General features: G+C 36.9%; 1 protein-coding gene and 1 pseudogene across 2 annotated transcripts; both read left to right on the top strand.

Annotated features, from left to right (window-relative positions):
• Nucleotides 1-620: 620 nt before the first annotated feature.
• LOC142508414 (auxin-responsive protein IAA9-like) lies at nucleotides 621-4,258 on the top strand. Of its 2 annotated transcripts, none has more exons than XM_075619538.1 (6): nucleotides 621-792; nucleotides 1,609-2,146; nucleotides 2,241-2,467; nucleotides 2,538-2,679; nucleotides 3,400-3,461; nucleotides 3,925-4,258. In XM_075619538.1, the coding sequence occupies exons 2-6, from the start codon at nucleotides 1,662-1,664 to the stop codon at nucleotides 3,960-3,962; spliced, it is 954 nt and encodes a 317-aa protein (XP_075475653.1). In that variant the 5' UTR covers nucleotides 621-792; nucleotides 1,609-1,661; the 3' UTR covers nucleotides 3,963-4,258. The 2 variants fall into 2 exon arrangements, with proteins under 2 accessions (XP_075475653.1, XP_075475648.1); XM_075619533.1 differs by having other exon boundaries at nucleotides 1,516-2,146.
• Nucleotides 4,259-14,038: 9,780 nt separating this feature from the next.
• On the top strand, nucleotides 14,039-16,621 carry LOC142508256 (putative E3 ubiquitin-protein ligase EDA40; annotated as a pseudogene).
• The last annotated feature ends 804 nt before the right edge of the window (nucleotides 16,622-17,425 follow it).

The following is a 17,425-nucleotide window of genomic DNA, read 5'->3' as shown; positions in this document are numbered from 1 at the left end:
TCCAACACTAGGTTCGAACTCAAGTATCTACCAAAACGGTTCATCGATACGATGATGAGGATGAAAATATTCTTACATTTACATAAATGTAATAAACACAAGACAGGACAAAGTATCATGCATGCATAGGATTCCCTGTACACGCTCTTCAAATCGTTCGAGTTTTAACTTTTTTTTTAAAGATTTAAGTTCTAAAATATTGAGTTAAACAATCTGTGAAGTTTTGCTTGCAACATGAAGGGTATATTGGTCGTTTGGATATCTGGCGGAAAGGTTTCAATGGAGAAGCCAGTAAAACCTGTCTGCGAATACACCATTTATCACCCTGCAACAGCGACAGGTAATTATAGCTCCCTGACCATCTTCAACGGCCACGATTCGCTTGATCCAATCTCTCCCAGCCGTCGATGATTCGTTTACCCCTTTCTAAACTGCAACAGCGACAGGTAATTATATCTCCCTGACCATCTTCAACGGCCACGATTCGCTTGATCCAATCTCTCCCAGCCGTCGATGATTCGTTTACCCCTTTCTAAAAAATATTACCCACTTTACACGCCAAATCCCCGTTTTGCCCCCACCTGTCGGATTTTGTAATTTGTTTACTTGCTCGTGCAGAGCTTCGATTTTCTCGGCCAAGTAATACATAATATTCCTCTCTAGCTTCCTTTCGGAGATGGAGGGTCCTTGAAAAACCAATCCTCTCTGCTTACTCTACAGTTCCTCGAAGTTCTGAATCTGCATCTTCTTTGGGTGCCTGCTGTTACTTCTCGATTCATATATAAATTTCAGGTACACGTGGGATTTTTGGGATTTCTTTTTGAACTTTCTTGTTTTTTGGCTTGGTGGTACGGAAATTCAGCTGTGTCTTTATCGAGTTTGTAACATTAGTGGTCTTTTGACTGTATGATTATGTGACGAGTATCATGGATATTGTGCTTCTGTATGAGCTGTGATTGAGGGTTGGAAGGGAAATATGTTGGGTTATTGCTATGGAGGTTTTGGGTGGAAGTTGCAAAAAATGTCTATCGTTTGATTATACGCTTTTTCCCATTTTTTGTGCGGCGGTAATCGGTGTTCATCTGCATGTTTGTGGAGGAATTTGATTGGTTGTTTGTGTGAGAAATAACTTTCCTCTGGTGGTGATTTGATGTTTTGATTATTTTTTTTAATGTTTTTTGAGGAGAACTGGAGTACGTGTTTTGAGTATCCGAAATTTGCTCATCTGATGGTGGGTTGATATTATAGTTTTGCCTTTATTCTTCATTTTAGGGTTGCAGATCTCACGATGACCCTATCCATTTTGTGTGAATATTTTTCGATACTTGTGCCTGGTAGCAAAAAAGATTCTCGCGACAATTTTTTCTTTTCAAGAGTTACTCTTTATAATTTGGGAAAGTTAATGTTATTGTACCATGTATATATATGCTTAAATTTGTTTAAGATAACAATCAGCTTTCTCGAGGGACTTCATTTCGGTCAACAGAAAATGTATTTTCATCTTCTATTTTGCAGATTTATAGCATATTGTATTGAACTTGATGTCTCCACCACCGTTGGGTATTGAGGGGAAAAGTCAATGTAATGTTTCTTTGATGGCATCTTCAGCATCTACAGAATGTATTTCCCAGAATGAGTTGGGGTTGAAAGAACGCAATTACATGGGTCTGTCTGATTGTTCTTCGGTGGATAGCTCCGCATTCTCAAGCATTCCTGAAGAAAACAAGAACAATTTGAATCTGAAAGCCACGGAATTGAGGCTTGGTCTTCCTGGATGCCAATCGCCAGAGAGAGATTCAGGTTTTAACATGTTGAGCTCCGGGAATCTTGACGAGAAGCAACTGTTTCCGCTGGCTCCATCACAGGAAGTAATCTCTTCGGTGTTGCAAAAGACGATTACTTCCGGAAACAAAAGAGGATTCTCAGATACTGTAGATGGATTTAATGAAGGAAAATGGATGTTGAATGGGTCGGCGTCTGATCCTGAACAAGCAAACTTGGCTGGTAATGCTGGGATAAATTTTATGCTTTCCAACAGGTCATCTGGGACTCACTCATCCATTAAGACAGAGACACCTGCCAAAAAGTCAGAGGAATGCAATAACAAGATGAATGGATCTAACGACAATAGCGTACCTGCGGCTAAGTGCGTGTTTCGGCTTGAAACGATAAATGGGAAAAGACGAGTATTGTGATCAAGTTAGTATTCTGGCACTTAGGAGTATTGCATTGTTTTGCAGGGCACAGGTTGTTGGTTGGCCTCCTATCAGATCTTACAGAAAGAATACTCTAGCCTCAAACGCAAAGAACAATGATGAAGTTGATGGTAAACCTGGTCCTGGTGCTCTTTTTGTGAAAGTCAGCATGGATGGTGCTCCTTATCTGAGGAAGGTGGATCTGAGAATGTACTCCACATACGCCGAACTTTCTACTGCGCTTGAGAAAATGTTCAGTTGTTTTACCTTAGGTAAGCTTTTGTTCAATCTAGATTCTATCTTCAGCATGCAGACGATTTTGTGATGTTGTTCTGGCCTCAGGACAATGTGGACCTCAGGGAGCTCCAAACGAGGAACCATTGAGCGAGAACAAGATGAGGGATCTTTTGCTTGGACCAGATTATGTGCTGACTTATGAGGATAAGGATGGTGATTGGATGCTTGTTGGGGATGTCCCTTGGAAGTAATTTTTCCGCTGTTCCTTCTTTGAGTCTATGATTGTTGCTGCTGATTATCATATATAGTTTCCTGAAAACAATAAATGAAGATACACTCAAAGCTATCTAGTTTCGAGAAGAAGTATGATTAGGAGCCTGCATACATGATATTCACATATTTGTTTGTGTTGTCAATACGATATACGTGCCACAGTTGGAGGTCTAACTAGCAAAGTAAAGTATAAATCTTTTCTCTGGTTATCGTGCCGCCAGCACTAAAAGTATTAAAAGTATATGACCTTTCTCGATTTAATTTATTTTTTCGGCAATGTCAGTCAAGGTCAGAATTCACGATCCTTTCATTCTCGAGTATTCTGCATTTTCTTAATTTGGTTTATGATCCAGTCTCCAACTTACTCATTTCCTCGTAAGCAGTTATTTAGATCTAAATTTCAATTACTCCATAAAAAATAGATGATTGAAGTTTAGTGTACGCGGGTGGTAAATGTCAGTCATTTCTTTTGTTTGTCACATGTGCCTTATTTTTCAAACTGGTGAAGTTTGGTACAATTGAATGGTTGACACTCAACTGCATTGTTTCTCTATCCTCTTTCACAAGTTTAGGAATATGCTATTCTGATTTATGTGGAACCATGTTAATGGAACATGACGAATTGGTTATCATTGATATTATAAGGTGTATCTTCCATAACTTTTCATGTGACTGAGAAGTGGTTCTGTTCTAGGATGTTCATTGATTCATGCAGGAGGCTCAAAATTATGAAAGGCGCTGATGCTATTGGATTAGGTAAGCCATTTTATTACGAGTTGGATTTTGTGTATGCCCATATATGAGTTGTTATCACAGCATGGACTTCTTAATTTTTGAAAGCATGTTATGTGATCAGAAATTCTTTGGTGAGCCTTTGGGTTATTGTTTTTTAAATCATATGAACATTTGGAAACTATAGATGGTTTAAAACTCAATGATCTACACTTTCATCATCTTTATTTCATATATGCATTGGGGATGTTTAATTGCCAAGTCGCCTGAGGATGAGTTGCTGGAATGTAGTGTACGAACTGGGATCCTTGAGATATAAACATGGATACTTAAGAAACATGGTCCTACGAAAGTAAATAAATAAAAAAGAAAGGTAACCCATGGAACAAATGAATAATCCATAGAATTTGACTGTATGAACTTGACCCTTCATGTTGTATTGTTGATCATTTTTGAAGTTTCTTATTATATCTCTGTTTGTTTACAGCTCCCAGGGCCGCTGAAAAATCTAAGAACCGAAACTAACTTTCCGCTCTGGGAGATTGCTTTGTGGTCGGCATGGTCAATAGTGGAATGATCCAGTTTAAATTAAAGCTGAAAAATGAAATGAGGGAACGAAAGATTTGTCAAAATGTCTTGTGATTCAGTCGTAAATTATGTTTTAGATGTTTTTTGGTTGCTTATCCGTTTCTTGAGTGCATTTTGTGTTTTTGTTGGAACAATTGGTGGTTTTGAGATTGTTAGTTGGCCATATAGTTATACTGAAATATTATGTACTTGTGTTGTTTAATGCGTGTGATCTAATTAGACATATTTTGTGACTCGCTCTTACAGCTGACCGCTATGCGATTTCACTGTAATATTATCTCGATTTCACTGTAATATTAACTCCATGTCTGAAGCATTTCTATCCAGTAATTGGGTAGACACATGAAAACGATTATTGGGCAATTTTGCAACGACATCGGAGATGGGCAAATTAGTCAGTCGCAGTACAAAAATTCGATGTTCGACAACGTGCTTTTCATATTTATTTCTCGCTGAGCTCAGATTATGGACAAGAATGATGTGATATAAATTTTTTCATAACGTTGCATTGATTCTCTTCAACTACTACATTAATAACCTACTCCGAGTTTCCTTGCAAGCTTGATTGGTTGATAGGTAACCTCCAAAGAAATGAACACAAATTTTAATTTCATAAAGGAAAAAAAATGAATTTGGCCCTTAAATAATTGTCAAAAAAAAAAGAAGAAGAAAAAAGAATCCATTATATCAGTCACAAAAGGCCTTTAAAAAAACCTTCCCCCGACATATCTCTAGCCAACATTTTGACTTGGTGGGACATGTTTGGGTTAAAGTAGGTGTCCGGTAAGTAACTTGTGGCTAGAGATTTTTTTCATTGATGTAAAACAATCTTTATTTTAATAATATTTTACGATTTTATTCGATTATGACATTATACTTTATCTGTATACTCATGCAAGCTGCATAGAAAAGGTTTTTGAATATACAATAGGCACCATGAGGTATGCGTCGCAACGTAAGATCATGAAACTCATTAGAAAGTGTATCATATATTCTTAACATGTTCCTAGTCGAATTAACTGCCTAAAACAAGGATAAAAGTCGCTCGAGCTCGAGACTAGCATCTGTGATGTAAACGCCATGTTTCATTGGCAAGGGCATGGAGATGTCCATTCACACAGATGAATGATCATATGATAATGCACTGAACAACCTTCCCTCGGACTGTCCAAGTAATTCTGACTTATCGAGTGGAATAGTCCGCAGTTATGGTTGTACACCATTAGTTCTTTGATCCGGGACAATGTAAGGGCTATAAGTAATAGCATGCACTTTGATCCGTTTACCGACTCTATCGAGGGTCATCGGGTGACAAGGTTGGGTGTAGTTTCGAAATACATAGGTGCAAATGCATTGTAGTCGGATATTCACCGTTCGCCTACGGACGAAGATATCCTATGTGATCTGATGAGTTAATAGTGCAAGGAGTATCTGGCCGGAACAAGAAATGCGTTTTAGGGAAATGTGTTTTCCTAGTTGCACATATCATACCACTATTAGTACTCAAAGATAAATCGCATCGTTAATGAATTCATATGCAAATCTCGATATACCGATGATTGCAGATTCGATCGAGATATATGTGTTGAAGGGACCGTACTGTACGCTAACCATGACTAAAGGTTCTTGCATGCACTATCAGTAATACCTAATGGATCATGTGGTGATGCTACTAGACGCTCTTACCATGATTCGATGAGTGCAATCAGAAATGAGTTCTGACATTCTTGATCAAGGAGTTGATGAAAAGAATGAGGCTAACTAGGGTAAGCCCGAATAAGAATAAATGTTATTATGAATCACATGGAGATGTGAACTCAAGGCTAGCTGTATCACTGAACCATTGATGATTACACAGTTATCGGATTCTGTGTTCTCGTTGAGAAAGTCAAATTTCAAGAAGTTGAAATTTGGCGACTATAGTTTGATAGAGATCAAACATGAAGCTTATAAATGAGTTTATGAGCTGATTCCATAGGATGGAAGAAATGGAAGTTGTCATGATTGCTAAATAAGGAAGAAAAATAGAACTGCCTGTTTCGTAAAGGAGTTTATTAAAAATGGAAGGCGCCCAATATGGTAAGTGAAAAATTTGATCTTCGAAATTTTCATTTTTCATTATATGAACAAGACTTGTATCCTTGATACATTGGTGCTCTCGAATCGTCAATCGGGGTTATAATGAGTTCGGAATCATTTATTTAGTAAATTGAGAATTTACTAATTAAATGATTGTGCTAGTAGTGATGATTACTAATATGCACAAATTTCCATAAATATGTTCCAGAGTAGTCTAGAATTTAATTAATCTATGAGTTAATTATATAAATTAAATAATGTTTATTTAACTTAATTAATATATATTTTAAATGGTGATATAAAATATGTGTATATATGGTATTAATATATCATTCATTATTAAAATATGATAAATATATTATATATTAATAATATGAGAATTTAAATGTAATGAAATATCCTTCTCAATTGCAATCAATTAACTCTTGGCCATCATAAAAGAATTGGAAGAAATTTTGGCAAAAAGGAGCAAATTAAATTTGCTTCATTATGAATTAAGAATCCATAATATTGATTAAGAATCAAAGGATTTTCTTACCTTGAAAACCACCACAAATCCTCTCCAATCTCTCCTTGAAAGTGTCATCACCAAAAATGTGGGAAGAAATTTTTGTCCAAATATGCAAATTAGATTTGCTTAGTTATTGATTAAAAATCAATAATTAATTGGTTAGTTATTGATTAAGAATTAATAAGAAAAAATTAACAAAATCTTCCACCTTTTTAAAAGCAAAGTCACGGCCACTTTGTTAAGGGTGAAGAAAAATTTGGCCGCAAGTTTCTTCCTTGTGAAGTTCCATATCGTTGTTACACCGACTCCGAATTTAGAAAATTTGGACGTCTCAATCTCAACGAAAAAACTGTTTGCGATTTACAGTGCAATCCAAGCGATGCAAACAATATTCGATTGTGGACCTAATTAGACGATCAAATTAAATTTGAAGAGCCGTTCGTGTGGATTTACAAGAAAGTCTATTTCCACGTAAAAACCGGAATAGTTTGGAGTCAAGCGTAATAAACACAAATGTATAACTTTAAACGCCCTGTGAATGTTTTGAACACACGAAGCCAAAGAAAATTATTTTTTAACTTTCGCTGCGTCTTGAGTGCGAAAATACGATGTCCTAACAGTTTGAAGGTTGTTAAATAAATATAATATAATCTACATGATCATCAATAAAAGAAAAGTTTCACCAATTAACATATCTAAAACCAACTTTGATTTATGATATTATAACCACGGCTCGATATGTGTAGTGTTCTCGTCCACTGAGCACACAAGTGTGATAAAGAGGGCTGCCAAATCTATTCTTGAAGTACGCTTTTCTTGTAAACAATTACTCATTGTTAATTTCTCACAGAATTTTGTTGTTCTTGTGTTGAGAACCCAACATACGCGTCCTGCTGAGCACCCCATCCTAGTCTAAAGACGTGTAGGTCTACATCTCTATTAACTGTCCGATCAATGGTAGGGAATTCTACAGAGAGTTGATACTGTTAGCACATGGGGGGCGAATGTATCGCCTCACCTAACTGTGTCATCGAGCACTAATTTTATGCACTAATATCATTCACCTTTTGTCTGAGCCCATCGTTGAATAGTTCCATGAATTTGAACTCTTATGCATGCACCGAGAAAGTGCGTCACTAATGGAATGGAACAAAATCCGCTGATCCACTTTGTCTATCATTTCATGTTGCACTGACAGATGCGGTAATACAATTAAGTTCAGTCATATACAAGATTTACTTACCCAAATAAAAATCAAAGCATGAAATTGTACATAAAATAGAGCGAAGGATTTCATGATATGTATATGGACTAACAAACGGTGTCTGATCATTTCAATGCACGATCATACATGAGTACTTGTTAATGAGAAACTAAGTAGAGAAGAGGATTTCGAGACAAATAAATAGACTAGCAAACAGTGTTCGATTAGTTCAAGACATGCCCATGTATCATAAGTACTTGCTAATCAACATACACAAAGTGTTAAAACATATATATTTCGAAGATTGCAAAAATTTGTGTGAGACGGTCTCACGGATCGTATTTTGTGAGACGGATCTCTTATTTGGATCATAAATGAAAAAATATTATTTTTTATGCTAAGAGTATTACTTTTTATTGTGAATATCGGTAGGGTTGACTCATCTCACAAATTAAGATTCGTGAGACCGTCTCACAAGAGACCTACTCTTCACGTATAGATAAGGTTGGATAATTAGATCTCGTTCCGGTGAATACACATGTCACCTTCCTCACGATTAATGTTTATTTTCAATTAATATTTTTTTAAAAAAAATTTCAAATATTTATTAATTTCGAGCATATAAAAAATGACCATAGGCTATCTCAAACCACCTTTACAAAACATCATCATTCCAGGTTTGGGCAAATGAAATAATTAGGTCACAAAAATAAAGATGCAATCACTCGTTTGTGCCATTAGTTTCTGGACTTTAGATAGACATCGCCCCTCAAGTTAACTATTACCAATCATGCCTTTTTGAATGCCCACTGAATTATGTTGTCGCATTGATTTTTGATCATTTTATGGTTAAATTAAATTAACCTTGATTAAGGCCATGGAACCAATCCCCCCCTGTAAATAAGGGTTAATTGCAAATTTTAAAATGCATAAAACTCCATAAAAGTAATAATAGACTTAATCAAATACATTACACCTTTATATTATAAAAACTCAAGCACATTTTACCCCTCCAATATAGGATTTATGCCTGATTTTCAAAAATACGAGGTTTAACATGATGTTAATTTTACATATAATGTTTTTTTTTTTACTTTAATTAAACCTTACAAATAATTTGCGTTGTCACATTTTTTTAAGATAAAAAACCTTCATCATTTTTTATTTTTTCAGATTGATTATAATTTTAGCTTTGTAACTTTGTCGCATTTAATTAATATGTTACCTTCTGGATTGCTGTTTTGTCGAGTTAAAACTTATATCAATTTGTGTTAATCAATAATTACTCTAATGAAAGAGTCATATTCAGTTAATACGGAGGTAAAGATTGTCGATACGTTGCAGCAAGTCTTTTTGACGTATTGAGATCATCATAAACCCAAATAAAAACAATTCTATAATTTTGGTGGATCTCTGGCGATTATATATTTGGACTAAAAAATAGAAGTTGACGCCATTTGAATTTAGTTTTGGATTGGAGTAAAATAAAAAGGTGAAATGATAATCATCATTGATCAACAATTTTTTTAAATGAGAAAAATCATTATCTCAGTTATTCAATAATATAAGTTTCACATTTTGAATTATGAAGATGATTATTGTTCTTGATGAGCATTACATATATAGATATAAACATGGCACTCATTTTGTTGCCTAATTGTGGATTTGGTTGGTGAGAATTGCGAGAATTAAAGAGGAAGATAATTGGCCTTGTTCTTATTTTTTTAACACAAAAATTAATGTGACATAATTTCACGAGTCAATTTTGTAATATATATTTTATTCGAGTCACTCACGAAAAAAATTACTTTTTATGTTAAAAATATTATTTTTTTATTGTAAATATGAATATGATTGATCCATTTGATGAACGAAAATCTGGAAGATGATTATATACTTTTTTTAATAAAAAAATTGTTATTGGATAAAAAAAATTAATTTATTTATTGGTGAGTGTCGACATCACATGGCCCAGTTAATGTGTCTAGATCAGGTGGACTTTGGGATGTTTCTGATGGGATTAAGATACACTAATTGCTTCATCTCTGCATTAATTAGGGCAACTTTAATATTATTTAGAAACTCGGAAGGAAAATGGGGTCTGTCCTACTCCTATCACTTCAATCTTTACTTATATACAGATAATTATGTGTATTCATTTTCGAGTAAATTTTTTTTTTCAAGTTTACTCAATTTCTATAAAAATTATTGACAATTAATTTTAAAAGTATTTGTAATTATTAGGTGGTAGTTTGTAATTATTGTTTGGGTGAAATGTAACGTTTTGTTTTTTGAAAAATACAAATAAAATTGAAATTGTATTCAATATATCTGCAATTTTGTATGAAATTTTATCTAAATTGAGAATATGAAGAGGCGGTCTCGTGTAATAGAAATTATGATATTTCATTTCGCGTTTCTTGTGCTGTTTAATGAACTGTATGAATTGTATGTGTATCTTCGATGGATGATAGTTCATTTGACAGCAAAAACTCAAATTTGAGATTTGATCATACCATTAATTAAAAAAATTTTGATACCCCGCATCGGAGAGAGGTTAGGCCCAGGCCCACTCTCGATAACCCAGAAGGACAAAAACCCAGTATTCAGAAGGTCATGTGTAAGGACCGTGTATCGTATTGTCGTAAATCTTATGTGACTATCGATAATTTATGAAATTGTCATGTGATTATGTATTTGATGTATATCGTGACAATGGAATTGAGGGAATGAATATTGAATATGAATTGACGTTGTAAGAGCTCGAGTGGAGAGCCCGGACGCCAATTTAGTACAAACATAAATATTTGTACAGAATGTGTGGCACCCGGGCGGTAGAAAGTGACCGCCCGAGCGCCAGAGTATGTGAAATGGATGTTCGGGCAAAACATGCCGCGCCCGAGCGGTAATTTGTGACCGCCCGAGCGCGGTACATATTTGAGTTGGGGGCAGAATGTCTCGCGCTCGGGCGCGAGAATTCTACCGCCCGAGCGCGAGAACGGTGGTGATAAGAACGAGACTTCTGCTTTACTCTTTCTTCATTTCCTTACCGTGGCTTCGAGAGAAAAGAAGGGAAACTCGATTTCTTTCGTCCGAATCGACTTCGAAACACTGTCTAAACGCGAAACAAATTATATATTTGTGATCTTCGCGTCGAGGGCTTCTGACTGAGGTAATTTTCTTCTAGTTCCAGCAGCTCTAAATATCAAAGTGCTGGAATAGCATGTATTTGAAGTTGAATTTCTGATATGTAGTAGAATAACCGACAAGAAACTTATATTCGAAGTCGAAATTGAATTATGATATGAATTTGATTTGATATGAATTTTTGAAGTTTCAAATGATATTTGAAACTCATATTAATGATTTTGGAGTATGTTATTGATTGGAATGAGTATGTTATTGATGTAGATAGAGTGTAATATCAATATCTTCAGGCTACATCAACTGGAAACGAAGAATTGAGGTATGTTGCGACCGGGTAACATACGACAGGTATCTGTATTATATGATATATGTCGGATTGATTTGATTGATTGGGATGAGATTATGTGTCTATATGCCTTATTTGTTGATTGATGTGGCATACATGACATTGAGATTGAGATATCGATGTATAAAATAAATGTTTTGTTAACACACATCATTTTATGCATACATCGATACATGACATGCACGTTGAGCTATGATCCTTGGATACCCTGATATGATTTGATTGGATTCCGGGGTTTGTGAACACAATCGCTATGCTGGTATTATATGACCCGTAAAGCATAGACAATAGTGGCCCCATATGATCGGATATGAGATTTGGGATTTGATGGCGCTTTGCCGACGCTATCATACGAGTATCCCATATTGGCCGGTGTGCCAGCTCGAGCATTGATTTGATAGCGATTCGATTGATTCTGACATGTGCTCAGTGGATGGGCATTTGACCTGATACCTCCACGACATACATGCATTGCATACCATATATCATCGTTTAGATATCTGTGGTATATATGATTGGTTGTTCCATACGGAGCTTTGCTCACCCCCAAGGGGGCTGCTGTTGTCTTTGTGTGTGGACAATCGCAGGTACTCCAGGATATCAGGAGACCGGAGAGGGTACTTCTGGAGGGAGCCACAGCTTGGGCTGAGGTTTTATGTTTATGTCTTGTTCCCAATATATATGTATATGTATCTATATACCGGGGCATGTCCCGAGGATATGAGTTGTTTGTATATGATTGGTTTTGATTACGTGTGGGCATGTTTATGACGTGAGATGAAATACTATTTTTAGTATTCAAATTATAGAAGAAATGATTTGGGCTCATTGTAAAGAAAATTTAAACTCGTTTTCCGCTGTAATTAGTTAATCCTAATCAGATTGTGTTGTAATAACGATTAGGAGCTAAGGGCCCCACATCATGGGTCTTCTCAGGTGCGATGTGAATAGGAGGGCATCCAGGATGTCATCTTGGCCGACCTCCCAGACGCTCGTAGTCGTAACACAAGAAGTGATAGCTGACCTCCCATGCCGAACTCCCATGCCGAACTCACGTGTCGACCTCCCAGATTATGGTTTCTTATTTATTGGAAATGTCTCGACGGAGCTTTCAATGAGTCCAGACTACATATGAGCTCTTACCTAGGAGAGCTCTCATTCAGACATTAACGGGTAACCCAAAAAAATGAAACCCAGAAAGGTAAAGTCCATTAAGATTTAACCTAATTTTGTACAAGATTTTGAGAATCTAAATTTATCAAATCAGGACTCTATTTTTCTCCTATAAATATAAGGTTTCATTAATTGTTTATTCATTTTTTATACTCACTCACTCTACATACACAATATTCTCCCTGTTTTCTATTCTCTGACTTGACCGTCGCTACGCTAGAACAAACTTCCGGCCCTCTTCTAACGTTCTTGTTGGTGCTCCTGTTAGTTTTGTGGCCCACGTGCCACATTATTATTAGATATTTAATTAATATTTAAATATCTAATTTATGGTTTAATAGATAGTGCTTATTATTAAATGAATAAGAAGGATATTATAGGATCTTCTTTTCAACTCAAGTTGAATTGGTCAGAGTGATTTTATACTACTAACACACGTTATTTACGTGAAACGGTCCTCTCTTTCTCTACAAGAGATGATCAAAGATATCATAATCTATCACTAAAGAGAAAGCTCTGTGACTCGAGAATTAGGAAAGAGAGGAAATCATTTTCATCAATTACGCAGCAGAAGAAATCTATGACAAACAAATGTTAATAATTAATTATTTTTATAACTAATGGAATGTGATTATTATGAAGTTTTAAGATCTATATATATGTCAAATCATATGTGTTTGAATTATAATTTGTCATGAATCATATTAGATTTTACACCTCCTCCGACAGAATAATCTTCCGACCCTCTTCTAACGTTCTTGTTGGTACATCTAGATTTCGAAGGTCCGATCTGAGCTCTCCAAACGAAGATCCAACCTCGGAGCTATCGTCTCCAATTTCAATGCATCAAATTTCGTACCTTGTATAGGTTTGATCCTAGAGATACAAACAATGTATTTAAAAAAAAAAACAAAAAGTACACTTCCTTAGTTACATCAAAATCAATTTAGTTTTCCAAAGAAAACTGGTGAAATCTGAATCACCCGTGGACTCTGCCTCTGTTTATTTACCAGGCAGAGTGTCTCATACATGTAAAATGGGTAAAAAAGCAACAAGAAAATCAATTTGGGCTGAGAAAAGATCCCATAAACATTTCCAAAATGAAGCAAAAAGTGTATAGGGTCCCAGATTTATGGCAAAAGTAGAGCTCTGTGCTCTGTCTATTTATTTATCTGCGCGTATATCTCTTTGCAGATGATTCAGGTTAATCCCACCCCTTTGACTTTACAAAAAGCACGAAAAAATAAGCGAAGCGCTACTGAAAAAGTTTTAATAAAATTTTTAACCCTGAATTTTTTAGATAAAATTTTAGTAGAGCATTGATTTCACGGTGGTAACATTATCCTTGCTTTTAACCTTTGAATCTAATGCAAAAAAAAAAAAGGATTCTTTTTTTAGCATGGTAATATGGTATATGTTACATGGACATGGAGTAATTTTCTCTTATATGAGCTTGTACATTTTTATTTTAAAATTAGATATCAATTTAACATTTTTTATTCAACAAAAACAAAAACAAAGCGAGAATTCGTAAAGACGAGGGCTGTTTTTTTAATCATCGTTTTGTCCTATTCGTCAATTGTCACAATTCCATGTTTTCTCCTTCTTGTCTTCTCCAATAATACCAAAATCCCATTTTGCTCAATAAACCACCAGTTTTAGCTAGCTACCTCTCCTCCCATCATCTTCATTATCATTAAAAACCGCTACTTTGCGCCATAAGGAAACTCCCAAAACCTCAATCCACTGTCTTAAATCAAACTTAAACAATCATTACATCGCAGAAAGCAAAAGATCAATAAAACCTGAGGATATTGTTAATTTTGTCTAGCAGAAGATGGTTTTGGGCTGGCGAAAAGCATTCTGCACATCAAATTCAAAGGATCAGAAACAGGATTCGACGATTTTCAGAGATGCATCAGACACCGTTCCGAGCCCGAGACTCCGCTCCAGATTCGGTGGCTTCTTCTCCAACCCTTCAACTCCTCGCCTGGAGACTCAGCCGGTTTCAGGCCTCACCCTCCGCTGCAGAACCACCGTTATGCCACCGGAGGGGGCGCGCACAGTCGCAGTTCCGACTAACTCATCAGCTCCGCAAAGTGTAAAACTTCATTGCAAGACTGGAGACAGTCCAAGATTCTTCCATCGATCCACCCCTTCTTCACCCCGCTCACCATCAACCTTTTCTTTACTCAAATCAAGCCTGGGCCTTGCAAAGGTGTGTAAACCTGGTGGTACAATTGGTGATTGATTGAAAGTTTGCTGCTTTTACTTTTGAACAGTAGGATTTGGTTATTCTTTTTTGATTAACTTACGTTGTCCATCATTCGGCAATGATCAGCAGAGTAGGTGCGGAATATGCTCGCAAGGTGTGAAGACAGGAGGGGGAACCGCCGTTTTCACGGCTGAGTGCAGCCACAGATTCCATTTCCCCTGCATTTCTTCGTTCCTGAAGAAGCAGGGCTCCCTCGCCTGCCCCGTCTGCAATTCTGCATGGAAAGAAATGCATCTTCTGAAGTCGGAAAGTTTCCAGAATTTCTACAAAGATGATCATGAGAGGAGAGAATCAGAAGCTAAAGAATTTGGGAATCAGAACAACAGTGAGAGAAGATGTACGTTGAAGGTCTATAATGATGACGAGCCACTGTCATCACGCACTTCCTGCGCACGGTTCAATCCGATACCTGAATCAGATGAAACTGAAGAAGGAAAACGAAGAATTCCCCCGATTTTATGGTTCCAAAAACATGAAGATTTGGAACGAGATGGGAAGGAGTGTAGAGATTGCTTTCTCGCCGGAGGTGGCTGTGGTATCGGTCGGGAAAACCAACGAGTCTTACGCCGTGAGTTTGAAAATCAAAGCATCAGCGACGCCCGTCAGGAACGCTCCCATTGATTTGGTGACAGTGCTCAATGTCAGCAGAAGTGTAACTGGCGAAAAGCTTCATCTGATGAAGAGGGCGATGAGACTAGTGGTCTCCTCCCTCTCCGCGGCAGACAGATTATCCATCGTGGCATTCTCCGCCGCTTCGAAGCGGCTGCTTCCGCTGCGCAGAATGACCACCGCAGGCAAGAAATCGGCCCGCATGATCATCGACGCAGTCGGAGCACTTGATTGCGCCGCCTCCAGCCCAACGGACTCGCTCAGAAAGGCCGCCAAGCTAATCGAGGACCGCCTCGAGAGAAACCCCTCAGCCAGCATCCTCCTATTCACTGACGGCCAACGCAATGACCCGGTTGCCTCATCCTCACGCGTCTCACACATGAAAATCCCAATCCATTCTTTCAATCTGAGCGCGTGCGTCCTCGCGCCGCCGGACTCCTTCGCTAAATACATAAACAGCACACTCTCCACCCCTATCCAAGATCTCGAAATTCAGCTTGTGCCGACACCTGGTTCACCTCCGTATGTTATCCCGGCGGTTTATTCATGCACGGGTAGACCAGCATTTATCGGATCCGGGTCAAGCTGGTGCCGGGTCGGGGATTTCCATTCAGAAGAGGAGAAAGAATTGTTGGTAGAATTGAAGGTCCCATCGTTGGCTCCCCGGACCCACCGTTTCTTGTCCGTTCGATGCTCGTACAAAGACCCGTCAACCCTACAACGAATACACGACAAAGAAACATTTCTTCCACTTCCCCGCCCAAGCGCCTCCGGTTCCTCCAATCGTGAGATCAAACGACTCAAATGCCTGCTCATCGCCACACGAGCCGTCGCCGAGAGTAGGAGACTAGTCGAGAGGAACGATATAGGTGGAGCGCAGCACATGCTGGCCTCTGCTCGTGCTCTGGTCGCACATTCCGGCGAAGTATTTGTGAGATTGTTGGAATCGGAGCTGAGCGAATTGAGTGGAACGCAGCAGCAACGGAGGAAGAACAGCCACGAGAGAGAAGCGGGAGTGGAGCCGATCACCCCGACGTCGGCTTGGAGAACGGCGGAGCGGCTGGCTAAAGTAGCCATCATGAAGAAATCATTGAACAGAGTCAGAGATTTGCATGGCTTCGAGGATGCTAGATTTTAATTTCGTGTTTTCTGTATAAAATAAAATCGAATATTATTATTATTATTATTGAAATTGAAAAGTTTTTGGACACTTGGATCGAAACCTCATATACTATGATTGATTTGATTTCCCTCTAAATTTGTGATAACATTGGTAGGGTTAATTGGTTCCTTTGATTTATTTTACTGCTTTTTCTTTTAAAAAAATTATTTTTACTTTTGTTCCGATTATTTCATATCGCGTTTGGATTTATAATTTGATTAGTGAATATATTTGATAAATCGATTTCAAATATTTTTAAATATAAATATAATTAAGATTCATTATAGTTATTGTGAAAAACACTTAAATTAATTTAGAATGAATTTGAATTTTATTTTACTAAATTTGAATTTAGTAACATAAATAGTTTTTATTTAAATAATATTTACTGTAAACTATTAAATGGGGACACATAAAACTTATAAATATGATATATCCAACTGATCACGGAATCTAAGAATGTGAAAGACAAATTGTTTATGAGTATGTCTTTTGTGAGACGATCTCACGAATTTTTATCTGTGAGATGGTCAATTCTACCGATATTGACAACAAAAAGTAATATTTTTAGCATAAAAAATAATATTTTTTCATGGATGACCCAAATAAGAGATCTGTCTCACAAAATGCGATCCGTGAGATCGTCTCACACAAGTTTTTGTCATTGTTCATGAATCTATACTATACTACTTCGACGTTTGATTGATTGATTAACTAACATCAAATAGACATAACTTGGAAAAGACATCTTGATTATTAGGTACATACGCTCACATCTTATTCACTACTAGATATAATCCCAAACAAATTTACATGGTTCTTTAGCTGCCATTTATATTTTTATCATACAATATTATATTTTTCCATTTTTTACATAATTTGACTTCAGAGTCG

The sequence above is a fragment of the Primulina tabacum genome, chromosome 1 (assembly GCF_025594145.1).
Source record: "Primulina tabacum isolate GXHZ01 chromosome 1, ASM2559414v2, whole genome shotgun sequence".
NCBI lineage: Eukaryota > Viridiplantae > Streptophyta > Magnoliopsida > Lamiales > Gesneriaceae > Primulina > Primulina tabacum.
The sequence above is the reverse complement of the archived record's forward strand: the minus strand, read 5'-3'. Positions and strand labels throughout refer to the sequence as shown.